Source organism: Vitis vinifera, chromosome 15 (assembly GCF_030704535.1).
Source record: "Vitis vinifera cultivar Pinot Noir 40024 chromosome 15, ASM3070453v1".
NCBI classification, from domain to species: domain Eukaryota; kingdom Viridiplantae; phylum Streptophyta; class Magnoliopsida; order Vitales; family Vitaceae; genus Vitis; species Vitis vinifera.
The window spans coordinates 20,385,228-20,406,342 of NC_081819.1; the positions used below are offsets into that span (position 1 = coordinate 20,385,228).

General features: G+C 35.5%; 5 protein-coding genes across 9 annotated transcripts; 2 read left to right on the top strand and 3 right to left on the bottom strand.

Moving 5' to 3' along the window:
* The first annotated feature begins 636 nt into the window (after nt 1-636).
* On the top strand, nt 637-3,781 carry LOC100854090 (pentatricopeptide repeat-containing protein At5g08510). The gene is made up of 2 exons (XM_003633899.4): nt 637-1,818; nt 1,930-3,781. Exons 1-2 carry the CDS (start codon nt 892-894, stop codon nt 2,539-2,541), a joined length of 1,539 nt encoding a protein of 512 aa, XP_003633947.1. The 5' UTR covers nt 637-891; the 3' UTR covers nt 2,542-3,781.
* Nucleotides 2,591-8,498, bottom strand: LOC100253574 (calcium-transporting ATPase, endoplasmic reticulum-type). 2 transcript variants are annotated; one of them, XM_002264549.5, is made up of 8 exons: nt 8,269-8,498; nt 5,970-7,514; nt 5,764-5,885; nt 4,920-5,198; nt 4,425-4,808; nt 3,857-3,966; nt 3,551-3,779; nt 2,591-3,421 (listed from the first exon to the last, which is right to left on the bottom strand). In XM_002264549.5, the coding sequence occupies exons 2-8, from the start codon at nt 7,435-7,437 to the stop codon at nt 2,858-2,860; spliced, it is 3,156 nt and encodes a 1,051-aa protein (XP_002264585.2). In that variant the 5' UTR covers nt 7,438-7,514; nt 8,269-8,498; the 3' UTR covers nt 2,591-2,857. The 2 variants fall into 2 exon arrangements, with proteins under 2 accessions (XP_002264585.2, XP_010661979.1); XM_010663677.3 differs by having other exon boundaries at nt 8,146-8,271.
* A 4,385-nt stretch (nt 8,499-12,883) lies between these two features.
* On the top strand, nt 12,884-16,346 carry LOC100255266 (serine/arginine-rich splicing factor RS31). 2 transcript variants are annotated; one of them, XM_002267261.4, is made up of 6 exons: nt 12,884-13,012; nt 13,390-13,533; nt 15,058-15,170; nt 15,261-15,490; nt 15,597-15,842; nt 15,977-16,346. In XM_002267261.4, exons 2-6 carry the CDS (start codon nt 13,428-13,430, stop codon nt 16,005-16,007), a joined length of 726 nt encoding a protein of 241 aa, XP_002267297.1. In that variant the 5' UTR covers nt 12,884-13,012; nt 13,390-13,427; the 3' UTR covers nt 16,008-16,346. The 2 variants fall into 2 exon arrangements, with proteins under 2 accessions (XP_002267297.1, XP_010661977.1); XM_010663675.3 differs by lacking the exon at nt 12,884-13,012 and adding an exon at nt 14,440-14,924 and having other exon boundaries at nt 13,420-13,533.
* A 628-nt stretch (nt 16,347-16,974) lies between these two features.
* On the bottom strand, nt 16,975-18,006 carry LOC100260344 (calcium-binding protein KIC). Its single transcript, XM_002267223.4, has one exon. The coding sequence runs from the start codon at nt 17,495-17,497 to the stop codon at nt 17,114-17,116; it is 384 nt and encodes a 127-aa protein (XP_002267259.1). The 5' UTR covers nt 17,498-18,006; the 3' UTR covers nt 16,975-17,113.
* Nucleotides 18,007-19,094: 1,088 nt separating this feature from the next.
* LOC100265563 (protein yippee-like At4g27745) lies at nt 19,095-20,763 on the bottom strand. 3 transcript variants are annotated; one of them, XM_010663674.3, is made up of 3 exons: nt 20,660-20,763; nt 20,113-20,223; nt 19,095-19,506 (listed from the first exon to the last, which is right to left on the bottom strand). In XM_010663674.3, the coding sequence occupies exons 2-3, from the start codon at nt 20,203-20,205 to the stop codon at nt 19,279-19,281; spliced, it is 321 nt and encodes a 106-aa protein (XP_010661976.1). In that variant the 5' UTR covers nt 20,206-20,223; nt 20,660-20,763; the 3' UTR covers nt 19,095-19,278. The 3 variants fall into 3 exon arrangements, with proteins under 3 accessions (XP_010661976.1, XP_019081024.1, XP_059599232.1); XM_019225479.2 differs by lacking the exon at nt 20,660-20,763 and adding an exon at nt 20,336-20,544; XM_059743249.1 differs by lacking the exon at nt 20,660-20,763 and having other exon boundaries at nt 20,113-20,541.
* Between the last annotated feature and the right edge of the window lie 352 nt (nt 20,764-21,115).

Below are 21,115 nucleotides of genomic sequence, written 5' to 3' on the forward strand. Positions count from 1 at the left end.
ACACGCCCTTGGTATTTTTGAAATTTTATTAAGGTCTTGTTTTTTAGATTGAGTCTGAGGAGCCAAAAGGGTGTTTTAAAGTTTAATAAAAGTTTTTAGACGCATCTGAAAAAAATTTATTTATGATTTAATACAAATTAAAACACATTTGAGGTTATTTTTATATTTAATTATTTACACAAATTTCATAAGAAATTTTTTTTTTTTTTTCAAAGTCATAAATCCTTTTCATAAAATTATGTTTGGAAATTAAATTAATTTGTTAAAAGTGATAAAACAATCCCGAAATCCAACATATCTTATATTTTTATTTAAAAAATAACTCTTTTATATATATATATATATATATTATTATTTTAAGTATTTATACAGAGGTTTGAAAAGAAAAAAAAATATTTTTATAAGAAAAAACGACTAACATGTTTCTTAAAATGAGATAAAAAAATGACGAAAATATTCCACGTCAGATGGGGAAGAAAGTTATTGCGACTATATGTGTATGAACTTGCAAATATTTTTTAATGTCGTGAGGGTACTTTGAACTCAAAACCGACAAGGTCAGTCCCTGAACGTGAAGCAGGATTAATCCCATATAATACAATAAGTATGTTGGATCATGTTTTTAATCAAATAACCCTTAAAAAAGAAAGTCTTTCCGGCTTTTCAGAAGCGGATACAAAGGCTCTTACTCGGCCCATCTAAGCCCAAGTACCGAGTTTGAGTTTCACCATTTATCCGCTTTGTAAAACGACATCGTTTTGATAGCAAAGTATTCCATTTCAAACTCAATGAAACAGATTTTTGAAAATATGCCTCTTCTATTCCAAATCAACATACTATATAGAAAATTCTTTTCGAAGAGGCGTTTTCCTCCAGTTGGGTGAGTTTGTTATGAACCGGTTGAAGCAAATCCAAGCTTACACCCTCAGAAATGGCATAGAACACACCAAACAACTCATAGTGAGCCTCCTCCAAATCCCCAGTATTCCCTATGCACACAAACTGTTCGACTTTATTCCTAAACCAACTGTTTTTCTCTATAACAAGCTCATTCAGGCCTACTCTTCACATGGGCCTCACCATCAATGCTTTTCCCTCTACACTCAGATGTGCCTCCAAGGCTGCTCACCAAATGAACACTCCTTCACCTTCCTCTTTTCAGCTTGTGCCTCCCTTTCCTCCCACCAACAAGGCCGAATGCTGCACACCCATTTCGTAAAATCGGGGTTTGGTTGTGATGTTTTCGCCTTAACTGCCTTGGTTGACATGTATGCTAAATTGGGCTTGTTATCATTGGCCAGAAAACAGTTTGATGAGATGACGGTAAGGGATGTGCCCACATGGAATTCAATGATTGCGGGTTATGCAAGGTGTGGGGATTTGGAGGGGGCTTTGGAGTTGTTCAGGTTGATGCCTGCTAGGAATGTGACTTCATGGACAGCAATGATATCTGGGTATGCGCAAAATGGGCAGTATGCGAAGGCCTTGTCGATGTTTCTGATGATGGAAGAGGAGACAGAAATGAGGCCTAATGAAGTGACTCTGGCCAGTGTTCTGCCGGCATGTGCAAATCTCGGGGCATTGGAGGTTGGGGAGAGGATTGAAGTGTACGCAAGGGGGAATGGTTACTTCAAGAACTTGTATGTGAGCAATGCATTGTTGGAAATGTATGCAAGGTGTGGCAGAATTGATAAGGCATGGGGGGTGTTTGAGGAGATTGATGGCAGGAGAAACTTGTGCTCTTGGAATTCTATGATCATGGGGTTGGCTGTACATGGAAGATGCGATGAGGCTATTGAGCTTTTCTACAAAATGCTGGTATGCAGTTTCCATGGTTGATTTTGTTTCTTGGTTTCATGGTTTGTCTGCATTGAATACATTATTGGATTTCCATTAACATGTTTCCATCTTTGTGTTTGATAATATCAGAGAGAAGGAGCTGCACCCGACGATGTAACATTTGTTGGAGTTCTTTTAGCATGCACCCATGGAGGCATGGTTGTAGAAGGCCAGCATTTCTTTGAATCCATGGAGAGGGATTTCTCAATTGCTCCCAAACTGGAGCACTATGGATGCATGGTTGATTTGCTGGGTCGTGCTGGAGAATTGAGAGAAGCTCATGATCTCATACTAAGAATGCCAATGGAACCAGATTCTGTGGTTTGGGGGACTCTTCTGGGGGCATGCAGTTTCCATGGCCATGTAGAGCTGGCTGAAAAGGCAGCTGGGGCTCTCTTTGAGCTTGAGCCATCGAATCCTGGAAACTATGTCATTCTTTCCAATATTTATGCAACTGCAGGCCGATGGGATGGGGTTGCAAGGCTAAGGAAGCTCATGAAAGGTGGCAAGATTACAAAGGCAGCTGGATATAGTTTCATTGAGGAGGGAGGCCACATTCATAAATTCATTGTGGAGGATAGATCACATTCAAGATCTGATGAGATATATGCATTACTGGATGAAGTTTCAATGAAGATGAAGCTTCATGGGAATGTAAATGATTCAGATTCTGAAATCGAAACAGCATGCCTAATGGTGTGATAGCTCCAACTTCACAAGCCATTACTTCAGTTGCTGCAGATTGCCCAAATAAATGTAAAACAACCGAGAACTTCATTTCAGGACATGTAAAATCTGGCTACAGGTTCAGAAATTACAAACAATGGATTCAAAGCCCTTTGCTTCAAAGTAAGAAGATAACTGTATTCAGAATGACAGCCTACTGAAACCGGCAATGAAACGATACTTTTGATTCCAATTGGTTCGTGCCTTTTCTTGCAGTATGGAACAAGGTATCATTGTGCAGAAAATTAAAGTTATCAAAGAATAATATAACAATTGTTGACCTGACATAACATTATGCTGTCTTCTTCTTCTTTCTTTTCCATCTTCGTCTCCTTCCCACTAATTTAAGAACCTCATCGATAAGAATCACAGGTGCAGAAACCAGGATAACAAGAAACCATTCATTCAGACTCAGAGGGACGATACCAAAAACATCTGCCAGGAAGGGAACATAGAGTATGAGGCAATGCATCCCAAATGAGAATGACATAGCAACAAGAAGCCAAGGATTCCTCCAGGGTGGCATTGTGACTAAGCTGTTGTCTTCTGAGAGGGCGTTGAGGGAATTGAACATCTCTATTGCCACCAAGACAGAGAGTGAGAGAGTCACCGCCTTAACTTTACCAACAGAGAAGTAGTCACAAGGATTTGAAAATGTGATCACCCGCCCATCACCAACTGTGAATGGAGTGACAGTGAAATTGGACCATGAGGAGCACTCTCCCCAGTTGCGAAGCTGGGATAGTTCAACCAATGTGTGCCCATCACTCACAAGATTGATACCAAGAAATGAAGCCTGGGTGTACCACAAAATGAAGATTCCTACAGTTGCAATGCCCACATATGAACCAATTACCTGCCATTATGGACATGGGGATTAGTTCAATACAACTGATATCAAAGTCGATCATTCTATACTCTTGATGGTTGCAGCAAGTGATGAAAGGTGATGAAAGTGAAGAAAGGAAAATTGATGAATACTAACCAAGTAACGGAAGAGAACCCAAGAGTTTATCAGAGCATCATCACTTTTACGAGGTGGTTTCCGCATTATATCAACATCAGCAGGGTTAAATCCAAGAGCTGTTGCAGGTGGACCATCGGTGACCAAATTGACCCACAGAAGCTGCACAGGTATCATACATTCTGGTATGCTCAGTGCAGCAGTTAAGAAAATGGATATAACCTCCCCAACATTGGAAGATATCATATACCTGCATATTGAGGTCACTGAAGGTTAGATGTTGACTACCCGAAAGGGAAAAAAAAAACGAACTTAAGACATATATACCTAATAAAAGCCTTCATGTTGTTATAAATTGAGCGACCCTCTGCAACGGCTGAAACTATGGTACTGAAATTGTCATCTGCCAGAACCATATCTGAAGCTTCTTTTGCAACCTGCAATTCAGCATTAAGTGTTAGAAAATAATTTTTAAGCAGGAGGCATCTCAGAAGGCTGAAAATCAAGGATAGAATCAAATAAATATCACATGTATTCATTCAAGTCCTAGAAAAATTCATCACTGGCCAAATATTGAATGCCAAACACAAATGATAGGTGGATGGCACCTGAAACATCCAGATAAACTGACTGAACTAGATAATATTATGAAATGATCTTTAAAGAACATTGACCTATTGTATTTTATCTTGAAGTGTTCCTTTAGTGTCCTCAATACAATATGGCCCCAATCCCCTATAGCTTATATGTAGCTAGATCGTTGAAACATGCCTTGTTTTTTCTTGTCAGCTCAGAATGAAATGCTCAGAGTTTCAAGATAGAGAGATGATGAGGAGGGAAAGGCAACAAGGATAGAAGCATCAAAGCAGTTCCAAGGAGGGGCTGGCTAGGTTACCTCAGTCCCGGTGATGCCCATGGCGATTCCAATGTCAGCAAGTTTCAATGCAGGGGCATCATTGACACCATCTCCAGTCATTGCAACAATTTCCCCCATCTCTTTCAGCATCCTAACAATTTCTTGCTTGTGCCTAGGCTCAGCGCGTGAGAAAACCTTCCCTCCAGGTTTTGACAGAATTTCAATTTGTTCTGATGGGGAAAGAGCCATGAACTCTTTACCTGTGAAACTTGCCCCTTTAAGTTGCTCACCTTCGGAAAACAATCGAATTTCCTGACAGATGGCCTCAGCAGTGGACTTATTATCTCCAGTTATGACCATAACCTTGATCCCAGCTTCTCTACAATCATCAATTGCCTTGTGAACTTCATCACGAGGTGGGTCCTGTTTTAGGCAAGGTTTTTTTTCCCCACAGAAAATAAGTGTCCTTTAATTTATACATTTTCAAAATAATTAGCTGAAACAAACCAGAAATGTTGTCAGATAATAACTCACCCTTAGACCTACGACCCCCACGAAAACCAGTTCACTCTCAATGGAGGAGTAGCAAGCTGGATCAAGCAACTTCTTGTGGGCAGGATGAGTCTCAGTATAGTAGTCTGAGAACTCTCCCAAGTCATCTTTATATGCCAGACCCAAGCACCGCAGACCCTTTGAACTCATTTCCAAGTTTCTCAACAACAACAGTTGCCTATAAGGTTCATCTAAGGGAACAAGTGATCCATCAGCAAGCTGCACATGTGAACTGCGCTCCAATAGACTCTCAACAGCACCCTGCAAGTCCAAACCATTGATCAAAGAGATGAAGAAGTTCTAGATAAAACTCATCGCTAAACATGCTGGAACTTGCTAATAAGCAACAAAGACGAATGACTGCAAGAAACATGTATTCACGATTTAGTGAATGCCCGACAAAACCATATGCAGAACAAAAAAAACTTGACAAGAGACCAAACAAGTTTCAAGCACATTCAGGTACTGCAATTCGCTTTCAGAAATTAATTTAACAAGTTATGACCATATCAAAATTGCATGATTGTTCAAACCTATCAAAAAGACCTTCATGTTTAACAGAAGTTAAAATTTTCAATGAAAACTCAACGAGACAAAACTCCAAGTTCCAATATAGTAACTGTTTAATAAGTCATACTTCAGCCAGGTACTGAATCACTAACGCCAACAACATTCAGAATGGGGATGTCCTATTTTGTTTATCCAGCTGTTTTTTTTAAGAATGAGACGTCACAGAAGTGTAATCAAACAAAACTTTAATGCATTTCTAACTCAATTATTGCAAATGTCTCTAGGAAAGACAGTAGGGAGTTAGAGAGGCAGTCACCTTGACAAGAAGTCGATTGCGCCCAGTGGGCTCACGGACGAGAACACTCATTGATTTGCGAATGCGGTCAAACTCTAGTGTAGCAACTCTTTTTGATCTTTTTGTCCACCATTCACAACATCCTATGCCAAGCATACGTTAAGATCTTGAAAGCTGCATTGTAATAACAGGGCATATTAGAGCATTGAAGGTTGGGTCTTGCTTACCTAACTTCACCGTACTGCGATCAATCAAATAGCTTGCAGCAAGCTGTGTGTCACGGATTTTGTTCCTTGCCTTAACATCTGGGACTCCCATTTTTTCAACCAAAACCTTGAGAGCTGCCTCAGTGGGCAAACCTGTTGCTCTGAAGAGACGGCCATTGCAAAAAATCCCAGCATCATTGCAGACAGCACATATTTCTGCCATGGCTTGCAAGTTAGCATCCATGTTGTAGCAATTCCAATCAACAATTCCACCATCCTTTGGATCATAAGTTGAGCCTTCCACATGAAAAATTCGAGAAGATGTGATTTTCCCCCCTAATGTGAAAAATTCTGTCGCCGACATCTGGTTTGTTGTCAAGGTCCCAGTTTTATCCGAACAAATCACAGTTGTACATCCCAAGGTCTCCACACTTGGAAGCTTCCGTACAATTGCATTCTTTTGTGCCATTTTTCTTGTACCGAGAGCTAAACAAGTTGTGATTACTGCAGGAAGGCCCTCTGGGATTGCAGCTACTGCAAGAGCAACAGCAATCTTAAAATAGTAGGTGCATTTCTCAAAAGAAAATCGAAAATTGGTAGGCCATCCATTCACAAGATCCCATGTGAGAAAATATTTGTAATTGATCACCCAAACAATGAGGCAAACAAGCCCAATTACAGTCGTAAGCCTATTTCCAAATTCATCCAGTTTCTTCTTCAAAGGAGTGTTGCTCTCTTCCAAAGAGGCCTCATGTATTTGTGTCTGTATTTTCCCAATCTCAGTGTTCATCCCAGTGTTCACAACAATACAAATGCAGCTTCCATTAACAACTGTTGTCCCTGCAAAAACCATATTTTCTTTAGCCTGCAACTCACAATCATCCATGAATATTGGACTAGTGCCTTTCAGAACAGGCATCGCCTCTCCCGTTAATGAACTCTGTTCTACTCTCAGGGTTGAGGTTTTCAAAGCTGCAACTCTCATATCAGCAGGGACTTTGTCACCAACACGCAACTCTACGATATCACCAGGGACAAGTTCCCGTGCTGGCAAATCTGGCACGAAATATCCATCCCTTAAAACCTTCCCAGATTCACATTGCATCTCCTTAAGGGCTTCAAGTGCCTTTTCAGCATTGGTCTCCTGAATTACTCCAACAATGGCATTCAACACCAAAATCAGCACAATCACAAAGGGTTCCACATAGGCCTCAAATCCCAATTCCTCACATTCATCTCCATGCAAGTAAGCAAGAATGAAGGATATGAAAGCAGCGACTAGAAGGATTTTTACAAGCATATCATCAAACTGTTCCAATACAAGACGCCATAGCGGCTTCCCTTTTTCTTTGGTGAGTTCGTTCCAACCGTACCTCTCACGCCGTTTCTCAACCTCATAGCTGCTCAGGCCCTTATCTATTCTCACATTGTATTCTTTCAGACACTGCTCCACAGACCAAGACCATGCAGGAAACGGATTTTCTTCCATGGATGCTTCAATTTGGAGTTCAAATGTCTCTCCAACAATAAATTCTAAACAACTAGTCTTAGACCCATTTCAGATCCCTGCGAAGGGGTTCACACAGATGAAGAAAAATTCAGAAAAACATAAAACTCAAGCACTTAAACCCAAGTCATGGCTTCTATTTTCAAAATTTTTGAAAACAAAAATATAGTTTTAGAAGTAACTGCTACAACAAAACAGAAGAACAATGCAACTAAAAAACAAGGGAAACTCACAATTTATATATACCTCAATGGAATTTTGCTTCCAAACCAAGAAAATTTATATATAAAATAAATAAATTAATAACCACAAGGGAAACTCAAATTACATGAAAACAGAACTGTAGTTTAAAAACAAAAACAAAAACATAACAAAAAAGACAATAAAAAAAAAAATCCTTTGCTCTTCTGGGTTTCAACCCAATTATCAGAAACAAGTTATAAAACCATGAAAAACTAAAACTTAACAACCATTCTTCCAAACCCCAACAGCATTTTGAACCAAATTTTTTTTTTAAATAGTGATTTTTCAAAACCTCATCAACCCCCAGAGACAAAAAAGTCAGACAAACCCCAGCCTACAAGACTACAACACCATGCAAACCAGTGACAGAACATAAACACTAACAAAAACACTCATTGTGCTAGAAAATGTTCAAAAAAAAAAGTTAAAAAGGAAAAAGGTACTAACTTGACAAGGAAACAAAAACCCACATGAAGATACTCCACCATTTCATGAATTATAGAGTTTCAGAAACAAAAATCAAAACTAACTGAAGCATTTTTCACCAAAATCATAGTGGAAAACACTCACCATAGAGATAACAAATAGGCAGTGGACTTGTTAAGAAAGGAGAAAGATGGCTTGGGAACAACGCAAAGCAAAGCAAAGCCCAGCAAAGCAAAATTCTTGTGCTCACTTTTCCAGGAAAAACAAATTCTCAGGCATCGGAAAATTCGGTTTCCACTTGTTGGAGATGGCCTTGGATCTTCCCTCTTTTCCGATTTTAAGGCAGTTAACTGCAGATGATTCAAAAAACATAAGAACTACTCGGTTAAAAGACGAAATAATCCCTATATTGTAAATGTAACCGTTCCTATATTTAAAAAAATAAAAAAATAATTCAGTTTTAACGTAAATGTCTATTATCATTTCAAATATTTATTAAAAAAAAAAAAGTTATTTTTAAAAAATAAAATAATAATGGTATCCACCGCTTGGACCTTTGTGGTTTGACTTGTAGCCCTATGCTTAAAGTGCATAATGGTCATTTTGGCATGGTTGGGTATTTAGTCCATTATTTTACCATTTAATTACATGATTTTGTCTTAAAATAAAATTAATTAGTTAAAGAAAAAATGAAATAATCTTTATTTTTGTGACATAAATGTCCTTAATTATTTCAAGTATTTACATATATGTTTTTTTTTAAAAGAGTTATTTTTACCAGAAAAAAAATGATATTTTTGTTAAAATAAGACTAAAAAAATGAAGTGTTAAATTTTTAAATTTGGGTTTTTAATAACCTTTTTAATCAAACAATCTCTTAAAATAATGCTAAATTATATAAATCAAATGATATTTAGTTAAAAATTAAATATTTTTATTTTTTCCAAAAGCATTGAACAAAATATTTTTTGGATTTCTCAAACTTATTAGGAAATAAAATCTAATATTTTGGTATAGATCAAATTTTGTATAGAAGATATTATAAAAAAAAAGTATTAAATTAAACAAAATTCACCAAATTATTAGTAAATAATATTTTCTTAAGTGGACTTGACAATATTAAAAAAAGAATGCTACCTAACCACAAGACAACATAAATTGAAGTTGTTTATTTAATTAAAATTCAACCCTTTGATAAGAAAAATAAGAAGACACCAAACTTGGATTAAATTTGTAATAGTTTTATTCATATTTTAATTCATATTGGCTTCCCAATCATCTTCCACACCTTCCTAGAATCATGGATTAGTTCAAAGACAATTAATTATCAAATTTTATAATATTTCTTTCTTGTTTCTTCTTCTTCTTCTTCTTCTATTTTGATCTTGACCATTCAAGCAATTAGGGTTTCTTGGGGGCTAAGTGAATGTGGGTTTTATTATTTTATTATTATTAATTTTAATATATATTTTTTTTCTCTTTTCTTGTGGGCTATATTTTAAGTAAAACCAAAAATTCTTGGAAAGTTCCTATGTCTACTTGCGGATTTTAGAAATGAAATGATGTGGAATCCCAAGATCTTTCTATTATTTTTGTCAATGGCTATGGGGTGATGGGGCCTTTGGCACTTGCTTTTCAACTTGGCAAATAGTTTAACTCGTGATGGGAGAATAGCTGTCCACCTCTGGTTCCTCACACCTTCCATCGAAACTTTTTTTTTTTTCCTTTTTTTTAAAAAAAAAAAGAAAAGAAAAAGAAATCATCCTTCCATTATTATTAATATTTTTTTTTGAATTATTAGAAATTAAAAACCATTCCACAAGGGATATGTATGAATAAATCAAAAGGGACAAAAAATATACGGAGCCTTTCAACAAAACCCTTTGGAAGTATCTCTAAAAGGAATTTACCCTAAACCCTTTGTCGTATTTGCCTGTTTTGGTTAGGTAATAATACTTTTTCGGATGTATTGTCGATATTGAATTACACTTGATATTAGTATGGTCCACGTATATTAGGGAGTTTTTTGTCACTTTTTTTTAAAACCAAAAAATAGTTTTTAAGAATAATTTTTTAAAACCGTTCTATGATATTTTATAAAATAAAAGTTTATTTGAGAACTTAAAATGTTTTTAACATATTTTAAATATTTTTAAATATGTTTTAAAATCAATTATCAAAAAATAAATAAAAACAACAAAAAATAATTAAAAATGTTCTCCAAAAACACTTTATTTTTTTATTTGTGAGAATAAAAAACTAAAAATGGTTTTTTAGTTGTTAAACGTATTTTCCAGTTTCTTTTTTATTTTAAAAAATAAAAAATTATTCTAAAAAATGATTGTAAAACAAACCCTTAATAACTAGGGTTATTTAATTAAAAGGGTCTCTCAAAACCCAATTTTTAAAATTTAACCTTTCACTTTTTTTTTTAACATCATTTGGACAAAAATATCCTCATTATATTCTTGTAAAAATAATATTTTATTTTAAAGCCTACATGTAAATACTTAAAATGAAAAATGATATTTATGTCAAAAGTGGATTACTTTCCCAAAAAAAACGGGGGATGGGTTAGATTTTCGATTTGGAGATTATTTGATCATTTTTTTAAAAGGTTGGTTTTTTTTTGTCCTTTTTGGTATGATGAATTGAATTGAATGTTTGAAATTTGATATGCCAGACAAACCGATATTCCTTTGGGGTGTAAAGATGGGGATAACATGTTTTGAGGTTGTTGAGAGTTTGAAATTAGCATGCCAACAATTTTAGCTAACAAATAAGATGTCCAATTCATGTCTCCTTCATTGGGATACGAAAATCTTCTGTTCACACCTTGCAAAATTTTCCACAAAGTTTTTAGATGGACCCATCTAATTATTATCATACTCAACTCTTGGCATTCCATTTGGTTCACAAAGAATTGGGGCATGGGAGTGACAAAATGTCATGCATGAACCAAAATTTAATTTAAATAAAATTTTTAGAAATGTTTTAAAAAAAAAATGGTTTTTCACTTGGTAAAAATTCCTGGTTCATATCTAGACATACCCAAAAATTTGGAGTCTGGCACCCCTATGAACATTAAAAAAATAAAAATAAATAAATAAATAAATCCAGCATAATTTCACTAAATAGAAAAAATTAAAGTGTCTTGGAATCAAATGTTGGGAATGGAATAAAGGGTCTCAATTTTTAAGAAAGTGTTGTGGAAACCCTTTTCAAAACATTGTGTTTTCCATGGCTTTTTGACCATTGATTATGTCCTTTGACCCCATTTTTATTCTCTTTCTTCTTGAGCCAATCAAACAAATGCCTGTTTAGAACCCAACATCCAAATTTTATTTATTTTTTCACACTAAAAAAAGCAATGTAGCAAAGATCTTTATTCATCATTTCCAATCATTAAAGCCTTGGGAAGCAGGCAGATGTAGAACAAATTGTTAAAAATGTTTTTAAAATTTAAAAAAAAAACTATTTTTACATTAAATTCTTAGTTATTTTTAAAATAATTTTAATGAAAATATTCCTAGAATTAAAACACATGTACAAATTTTTTTTTTATATCTTTTTCTTTTTTATGATTTTAAAACTAAAAGATAATATTGCATGGAAATATGACATTTTTATAAGTTATGGACCCTATGGTATGATATTTTATGTGTTTGGTTCCCAGAAAATACTAAGGAAAGAAAAAAATACGAGGGAAAATGATTTTTTCATGTTTTGTTGTCCTATAAAAAATATAAAAGAAAATCAAATATAATTAAAATTAATTAAAATTTTATGTATGTTTAAATTATTTAATCTTTATATCGATGAATTAAAATAAATAAAATGAGTTTAAAGTAACAAATAAAAATAATTTATCAATTTTTTATCTTTTTTTTTTCTTCTACTTTTCCTTTGTATTTTATTTCCCTTACATTTTCCCTCGAATTTTTCCGGAACCAAACATAGCTAGGATTTTTGGAATGATTTAAAATCTAATATCTAGTTTTCAAAGTTAGAGCAATTAAAGTGCTAAGGATAAGACTTCGTAAAATAAAGAAGAAACTATTTATGAGCAAATTTAAAAACAAAAACAACAAACCACACAATAAAATGTTATTACATAAATTAAGCTGAAGAGTTATATTAGGGTTAATGTGGGAGAGTTTTTTTTTTCTTTTTTTAAGTGATATTTGGTTTTTGACTAAATATAAAAAATTAAAATATTTGGTTTTTTCAAATATTTGAAAGTTTCTTTCACAAAGATATAATAAAGGATCAATGAAAGATTTATCAGAATCAACTCATAATATGCTCAAATAATCTCGAACATGAGATTAAATGATAAATCCTTTGTTTATTAAAATAGTTTTTAAGAAAATTTGAAGTGTGTATTGTAATTATGAGATGAGTATTTTTGTCAAATATAAATTTATAAGTTTTAATTTTAATTAAATTAAATTCAATCAAATTTAATTTAAAAATTTTAAATTCCTAGCTTTAAATATATGCTAGTGAAAATATGATTTCTATTCTAAAGAAAATGTTCATGACTATGATCATGATCTAGGCTCAGCCCAAGACATTAGAAACGATTTGAGTGGGCCTAAGTCAGACATGGACCCAAAACTTTCGAAAACAGGGTGGGCTGGGCCACTTGAGATTCCGGCCCACACTTTGTTTATGATTCGATGATGTTCGCTACCATCCGACGGATGAAAGAATGCCAATGTTTAATAAAAAGACACATCACGCAATCCAACAGTTTCAGTTAACGCTCAGGATTTAAAAGTAGGGCTTCGATTGCTTATAAAGAATTCATAAAACCCCACCTTTTTCCCACACTTTCTCTCCACTTTTGCTAGGGTTTCTCTTGCTTCGAATCCAAGTCCGAAAGGTACTCTTCGAATCGATCTCTGGGGGTTTTCCGTCTCATGTTTGGTTGTCGAGAAAATTATAAAATATGATTCCTAGATTTGTGCTTGGTTACTTGTGTGGATTTGGTGAACCAAAATAAAGGAGAGAAAAAAAAAAAAGGATTCTAGGGTTTCTTGTTTTCCTGTTTTCTTGGAAACCAAACGGATTTTTATGTTTCGGTTACGTTTTTGGTGTTGAACTTGCATATCAAGTGTTTTTCTTGAAGTTCCGTTTGGTTCAGGGGAAAAGATAGGAAAAGAGTGAAAGCAAAATATAAAGCCTTGGAGTTGGGTTTTCTCATGAAACAACAGAGGGTAATCGTTCTGCTACTGATCCATTTGGCTGTGATGGTTGCAGGTATTCCTGAAGGTAGTTGACTAGGAGTTTGTGGAAGAATGAGGCCTATCTTCTGTGGGAACTTCGAGTACGAGACAAGGCAATCGGATTTGGAGCGTTTGTTCTCTAAATATGGAAGAGTCGAGCGTGTTGATATGAAATCTGGTAGCATGTTTACTTGATTTTAGCATTTGATTTTTGGAACCAGTATCATTCTTGCGTCTTATTCTTTAGTTCTGCTCTGATGTTTTGATATCCATGCTAAGACGCTGACTCGGAAAATCCTCTTATGGGTTTAGATTCCAATGGGAAATTTAGAAGTTAGGATGGTTGGAACATGGTATCCTAGCTTATTTCACTCTTTAACATTCCATTAGCCGAATAATCAAATAGGGTGTTGTATCAATAGATGGCATCTACATGTTTACTTCCCATGTTGGAGGTTTAATCTGTTCCTTGCGATAATCAACTTTGTATGCTCAGTCTTTGTGGGTGGTTGTTCTGTTATCGGGCGTGAAACAATAATACTGCCCATTTGTTAATCAATCCCTGATGCAATTTTGAATGAAAATTATTATTATTTTTTACATTTTTACTTCTAAATTGTCTACATTCTGTTCACGCCCTAGAGCTATTTACCTTTAAATATCTATTTTCTACTTTGGTTTTACACGAATTATGTATCAAATTTATTATATGAAATTTTATCTTCATGTTATGAATGTCTTCTTTTTGGATCAGCTTTGGTTACCCTATTCTAGTTTCTTTACCCTTTTTTGCCTCCCATCCTACTTGTTGGATGATCAACTATAATGTGAGCTGTGGGTTACAAGGGTGCATTTTTTTAGTTGCGGACATGCATTCAATTAAAAGGAAGAAGTGTACTTACACATTGATTTTCTAATTAAGTCAAAATTATTGTTGAAACACGGGTTCCTTGGATATGGATATATGGCTACTGATGTAGTGTGTGTATCCGATATCTGTATCTTGGCGGGAATTGTAATGGCAGCCACAAATTTTCAATTTGATTGGAGGAAACCGCCATATTAAGTGTTTTCTTTGACGCAGGAACATCTTCTAAGGGAAAATGAGCTTCCCTCTGGGCTCACCAACTTCTGTGCGAAAAACTTCTACTGCATGTCTGCTATCCTTCCATGCACAGATGGCATCATCCTGCATTTTCTTCACATGATCATCCGTCACTCACCCACCTCACTGCCTAAAGTTGCCATTCCACAAGAATGTTCATGGTTGGATCAGTCAAATCATCATGCTATGCCTACCTCTTCTGATCATAGGGGAATCTATGAAATCTGTCATGCCATGCCTTCATGCCATGCCTTCCATTACTGAACTCGTGCTGTATGAATGGTGAAGCATGCTTAGCAATGACATCTCAGACCTGAACCTTGGATTTAAACCTTTAATATGCTATCCTCTTGATTTAGTTCATCATGCAAGGCCTCTACGGCCTTATGGTCATGCAAGGCCTCTACTAATGATCATCCAAGGCCTCTACTTCTTTTGCGCATCAGCCCTTCACATATCTTCAGGTGTCGTATTTATTTTAGTTCTTGCCAGGGAAAAGAAATCCTGATTTGGCTGATTGTACTGCCTGCCGAACCAATATGACATGTCTCATGAGTTGTTTCTTGTCCCTCTGATTCAATTTTTTTATCACTGCAGGGTTTGCTTTTGTTTATTTTGAGGATGAGCATGATGCTGATGATGCGATCCGAGGTCTTGACAATATCCCATTTGGTTATGACAGGCGCAGGCTGTCTGTGGAGTGGGCCAAGGTATGACATTTTCTTTTTCTGTTTTAATCAGTGGTTGACTATTTTCTCTTCCACAAATAATATTTTAAATGAACTTTCCTATTCTGACAGGGTGAACGTGGCCGTCATCGGGAGGGTTCTAGGTCAATGGCAAACCAGAGACCCACTAAAACATTGTTTGTTATAAACTTTGATCCGATTCGGACAAGGATACGTGATATCGAAAGACATTTTGAACCTTATGGGAAGGTTCTTCATGTTCGAATTCGACGGAACTTTGCATTTGTGCAGTATGAGACACAGGAAGATGCCACCAAAGCTCTTGAGTGTACACACATGAGGTTGGTAACATTTATTTGATATGTTGCTTGGTTTGGATTCCTTATATTATTACTGATTTCTATGATAGATAATCTAATAGATTCTCATTGATTTCTAATCTTGCAGCAAGATATTAGACAGGGTGGTGTCTGTTGAGTATGCTTTGAGGGATGACAGTGATAAATATGACAGCCCTAGGAGAGGAGGTTACAGTAGGCGTGGGGAAAGTCCTTATGGGCGATCGCCTAGTCCAGTGAATCGCAGGGGTCGACCAAGCCCTGATTATGGTCGAGCACAGAGCCCAGTCTATGATAGGTACAATGGTCCAGCATATGAACGTAACAGGAGCCCTGAATATGGCAGATATCGCAGGTGGATATTTGATTCTTAAAGGCTTTATGCTTTTCCTCTATTTGGAGGAATTTGGTGCTTTAAGTAACACTTTTTTGAATTTCAGCTGCTTGTGATTTTTTTGACATTTTTTTGGTTAATCTCTCTTCTAACAGCCGATCACCTGTTCGGAGATCAAGAACATGAAGACCCTTTGAGTTGAAGGGAACATGCGCACACAAATCAAACATGTCATTCGCTGGCTGTTTGCAAAGCTTTAGAATCATTAATGCACAGAAGTAATTTAAAATAGTAAGTAGGTTCTTTCCTGTAATGTGATGAAGTTCATGGACCCTTAGGGGTGTGAAGAGTGAAGAAACCTTATCTTTTCCTCGTCAAGTGTTCAGATATTGGCTGAATTGGCTTTTGGGTCATGGATGTGGATACATTTATTTCTTAAACCTTGTTCAGCCATCACTAGAAATAACTCTAGTTGGAATATAAGATTATCAACTCTGAATGAAATATTATTTTAGCATTCTACAAGGTGATGGAAGGATTCTCATTTACTTCAATCGTACTGCATCTCTTTATCTGCATTTTCATGGTTTGAATTATTGATCTTTCCCATTCTTTTTATTTTGATGCTGTTGTTGCTTCAATTCCCTGGACTTTGGACTTTGGAGGCTTAATTTACCTAGGGAATTTGCAAAAGCCAAAAGCCATCATATTATCATTGGGATTCAAGATGGTCCTAAGGAGCTTAATGGAACTATCTTTTCTCTGGACAGAAATGAAAATTGTTGTATATACGGTTAGTTCTGATGATGTTTGTGTTTTTGGATCTGTTTGGTGACTTGGATTTGGACACAGCCTAGCTTACCTGTTGATGTCACATAAGACAATGACAGACGCACATGGGTCCTTTTGTCTCTTTCTTTCAATCAAATGATGGGTTTTGGATAAACCTATGATTTCCTACATAGAATTATGGACATTCATAACTGAATTGGAAATCATTGATTTACCAATCAGGCTTCTAGATTCTCCTCTACTGGACTTAGATTCTGTGTATCAATGATCCTTAAGGTTTTTTTTTTTTGTTTTTCCCAGCTAATTCTTCTTTGGAGAACCAAAAATTGGTTTGTTATGATAGTAGATACCAGGTCGACGGTTTTGTCAACAATACCATCTTACCATTAATAATGATCTGCCTTCCCAAAAGGTAAAAAGAAAAGGAAAAAATACAATCAAACAGAGGAGAGAACAATGGGATGAATATAAAGAAAGCTCTGGTACTAAAACCAAACCAATTAAGATGAAGCTGAGGATGATCCTCTTCCTCTGAGCTCCCCGTCAAGCGCCTTCTGAAGCCAAACCTCAGCATCTTGCATCATCCCAGGGCTGAGTCTCACCATGAGGATGCAAAACTCAGTCTCATTCAGCACCCCATCTCCATCAAGATCTCCCTCTCTGACCATCGCCTCTGCATCCTCCTTGCTCATACCCTCCATCCCCAGAAGCGCTGAGCTCCTCCTCAGACTCTCCGGAGTTATCAGCCCCCTGGCTTGGTCTGCCAGCAGCCTGAACCCCCCACAAAGCTCTGACACAAACGCCTCCACGTCCAGCTTCTCCGCCATCACTGGCAACAAGTCCTCAAACACAGCCCCTCCATTTCTAAACCCATCCCTTTCCATTCTCGCTGTGCAGGCAATGTCCACAAGCTATTTTGCCTTGAGAATGACTTAGTAGCATTGGAAAGTTCGTCTCCTTTTTATAGGAGACCATGTCCTTGCACACCAATGTCAATCACACCAGCTCACCCACATCAAATGGGAATCAACGGTCTGATTTATGGCATACCCAGATGACCCAAGAACATGGCATTGGTACACAGTATTTGCTGATGTTATTGTCAAGGTTGATATTGGTGGTGTGCATTATTCTGATAGAAGGGCTTCTAGGAAGGTTCATTTGGAGGGAATGATGGTGGGGGGGATCTTTTTCGGGTATACGCAACAGCTGAAGTTTGCCTTTTCTTTGGCTTCTATGAAGCTTCCTATTATCCTCGCCATGAATTGATTTTTGGATTCTTCCTCCTTGTTCTGTGCCCAATGCTCTCTGCCGTCCATCCGCACATGGAGGATTGCAAAAACCTGAAACCATATCCTTGGTTGGTTCGTGTTTATACATACGATCACTTCAAATCCCGTCTTTTTGTCTCCAATATTATATCATTTCATAAATTTCGGAAATCATTTTTCTACGTTTATAATAATGTGAGTAAGATGCTGTACTTGAATTAGATGCTCATAGGACACAATCATTCATTCGATGAAAAGCAAAATGACTCAAATTGGGAGCCAGGTCCTCTGGGCTGGCCCCTCCTTTAAAAGACAACAACTGCATGCAAAACATCTACTCCCTGGTTGTGGGACATATCACATTCCCTCGTACTCTCTACTCAGAGTGCTTTTATTTTTAGAAACACTTTCATTTTACTAGTTTTACAGAAGTCAAAAGCTCTATCTCAAGCTCAATAAAAGTAAGTTTTTTTTTTTTTTTTTTAAATATATATATATTTGACTAATTTTATAAAATAGCCTTTTAGTTAAAATAGAGCTTAAAAAAAAAAAATTAATGTTAATTCATCTATTTTAATCCAAACTTTTTTCTCAAACCGTTTGGGTAACCGGTAAAGATCTAAAGATTGTCCATGAAAATTGGATGGGCTTGATAGAGACAGAGCTTGTGGAGACCCAATTATTGACAATTTTAAGCTTGAAAGAAAACCCAATTTCAATTGATATAAACCTACTCCAAAGACATACATATCTAAATATAAAACCCTAGCTTAAGCTAAGATAACACACCTTCAATCTTCTTTATTTCTTGTTCTTTAATTTATTATTTTTTAGATAATCAAACAAAACAAAAAGGATTTTTGGTTTGAAAATCTCGAATATTCTCCGTATTTATGAATTTATTCATTCCTATGTTTTTGTTTGAAAAATAACCTATTTTTGATATAAATGTCTTGATTATTTCAAATATTTATAATATATTTTAAAATATATATATTATTTTTATAAAAAAAGAATAAAAACATTTTTGTTAAAATAAGGTAAAAAGTGATGAACGATAATTGGGTTTTAGGTTTTCAATGAACTTTTTAGTCAAATAACCTGATAAAGTTTCTAGAATATCAAAATTAGTCTTGCTTGCACCCTAAAATATGAGAACTAAGACATGGAATTGGAAATATCAAGGAACATGGGTATCTCAGAGAGGATATCCAAAAGGAGAAAAAGACACTTTCATTCATCTATCTCTTGATTAAAGATTTTCCCAGTATCCAAACAAATTGATGTGCAGAAAAGTTAATGACAATTGACGCCCATGTAAAGAACAATCAAAGATGGATCAAATTGAAGAATAGTCCTCTGTAAAAAATCAACATTTCAAAGACATGGGGGGCCTAAAAATTTTCCTTCGTAATCTTGAATTTTTCCAGTATGAATTTTCCTTCTTTGTACTTCTGTGATTCCTCATAAGCTTTCTCATACTTCCAACCCAACGCCATCCCACAATTCTTGCAGAAGATATCTGCAACTACGTGGAGACCAGTGATCAGATTCCGGTTTTCTTTGGGCCCTTCCACTATGTTCATGGCATGAGAAAAGAGAAAAGCTCTGCCATGGCTTGCCTGAAAACAGATTCACAGAAAGAGAAAATGTTGAGGAAACGTCAGAGATGAGTCCAGACAAAGTGTGGGAAAGTTCCAAGAAAAAAGTAACTTCAAAATTTGAATAGGTCCAAGTTTTCAAGGAAAAAAAAATTATTTCTCCAATTTTCAAAACAATCCAAAATTCATAGGAAAATGCTTGGGAAGCATCAAAGAAGAGGCCAAGACCTGCAAAAGTTTCAAGAAACGATCCAATTCATGAGGAAATTATTGGGGAAACATCAGAGAAGAGGACAAAGAAATTTAGAAGCAGGCTTTTGATAGGAGGAATGTTGAGGGAGGAAAGTCTCGAGAAAATGATTTCCTGGAAACAGATTTATTGGGAAATGTTGAGGAAGCAGCAAAGAAGAAGACGAACTCTGAGAAAGTCAGGAGAAAAGTGATTTCTGCAGTATACAAAACAAACCAATGCATTGCTCAAAACAGATTCATCTACTTTCTTGGAAACAGATTCATAAAGAAACTGTCTTGGGAACATCAAACAACGAAAATTTCAAGAGAAATGATCAATTTCTTCAGTATTAAAATAAAAACAATCAAACAGCTTTAAAGGGTCAGTCTCATCACCTGAAAATTCTTGGAGAAAATGTCCTCATGTCGAGCGACATGGTTTCTGCAATTGTGGCAGCTGTAAATCCGAGGCGCAGAGACGTCCGCCATCGCTCAACACTCACCTTACTGTTCCCAGAATGGAAAATTAGTTCACAACCCAACTGAAAAAAACTGATCAACAAGCCCAAGTTTCTTCCCAAACAACCAGAATTCTTTTAAAAAAAAGATTGCAGATTACTTGTTCTTGAATGGGAGTTCTTGGTCATGTTTGGTTGCAGAAAAAGTCCAAGGCAGAAGAATTAAAATTTGAAGATGGAGGATTGAGTAAAGGCTCCAAAGAAGCAATTGGAATTAAAAATTGAATAAAGAAAAGGGATTGATAATGACAGAATTGGTGGATCAGGGCCTTAATAAAGATCATTGATTGCCACTCATTAATTAATTAAAAAATTTTTTAAAAAAAAGATTGTGGATTAAAAAAGAACAGAAGCAAATCCAATCAGGTGTCTTTGCAATAGTAAGATTCCATTAAAGCGGAGCACCAAGAAGGCAAGAACATTACCCTGATGAATTAAATCCTGGTTGGAACTTGGAACTGCTTCTCAAACTATGGTCAAATGTATTGGCTCCTATACTTTCTTCTGTGATTTATTGGTATTTTAAATAAGCAAGAACTCACATTTGAGTAAAAATAAAAATATTTTTAAAATATAATTCTAATATAAAAACATTATAGTAATTTTGTTTATTTTATCATATATATTTTTATCTTTTTCTTAACTTAATATTTTGATCATATTTTTGTTCCTCTCGTGTATTTTTCCATGACCTAAATACATCATACATACCTTAGTCATATTTTTTTTGTACTCAAGTTAGATTCTTTGTACCATAATCATATTTTCCGTATTTTAATTTTTCTTTTTTACCTATTTGTAATTTTTGTACCTTATTACTTTGGATCGTACTTTTCTTTTTTTGCATGTCAGTATCCTAACTAAATTTTTTTTCATCGTGA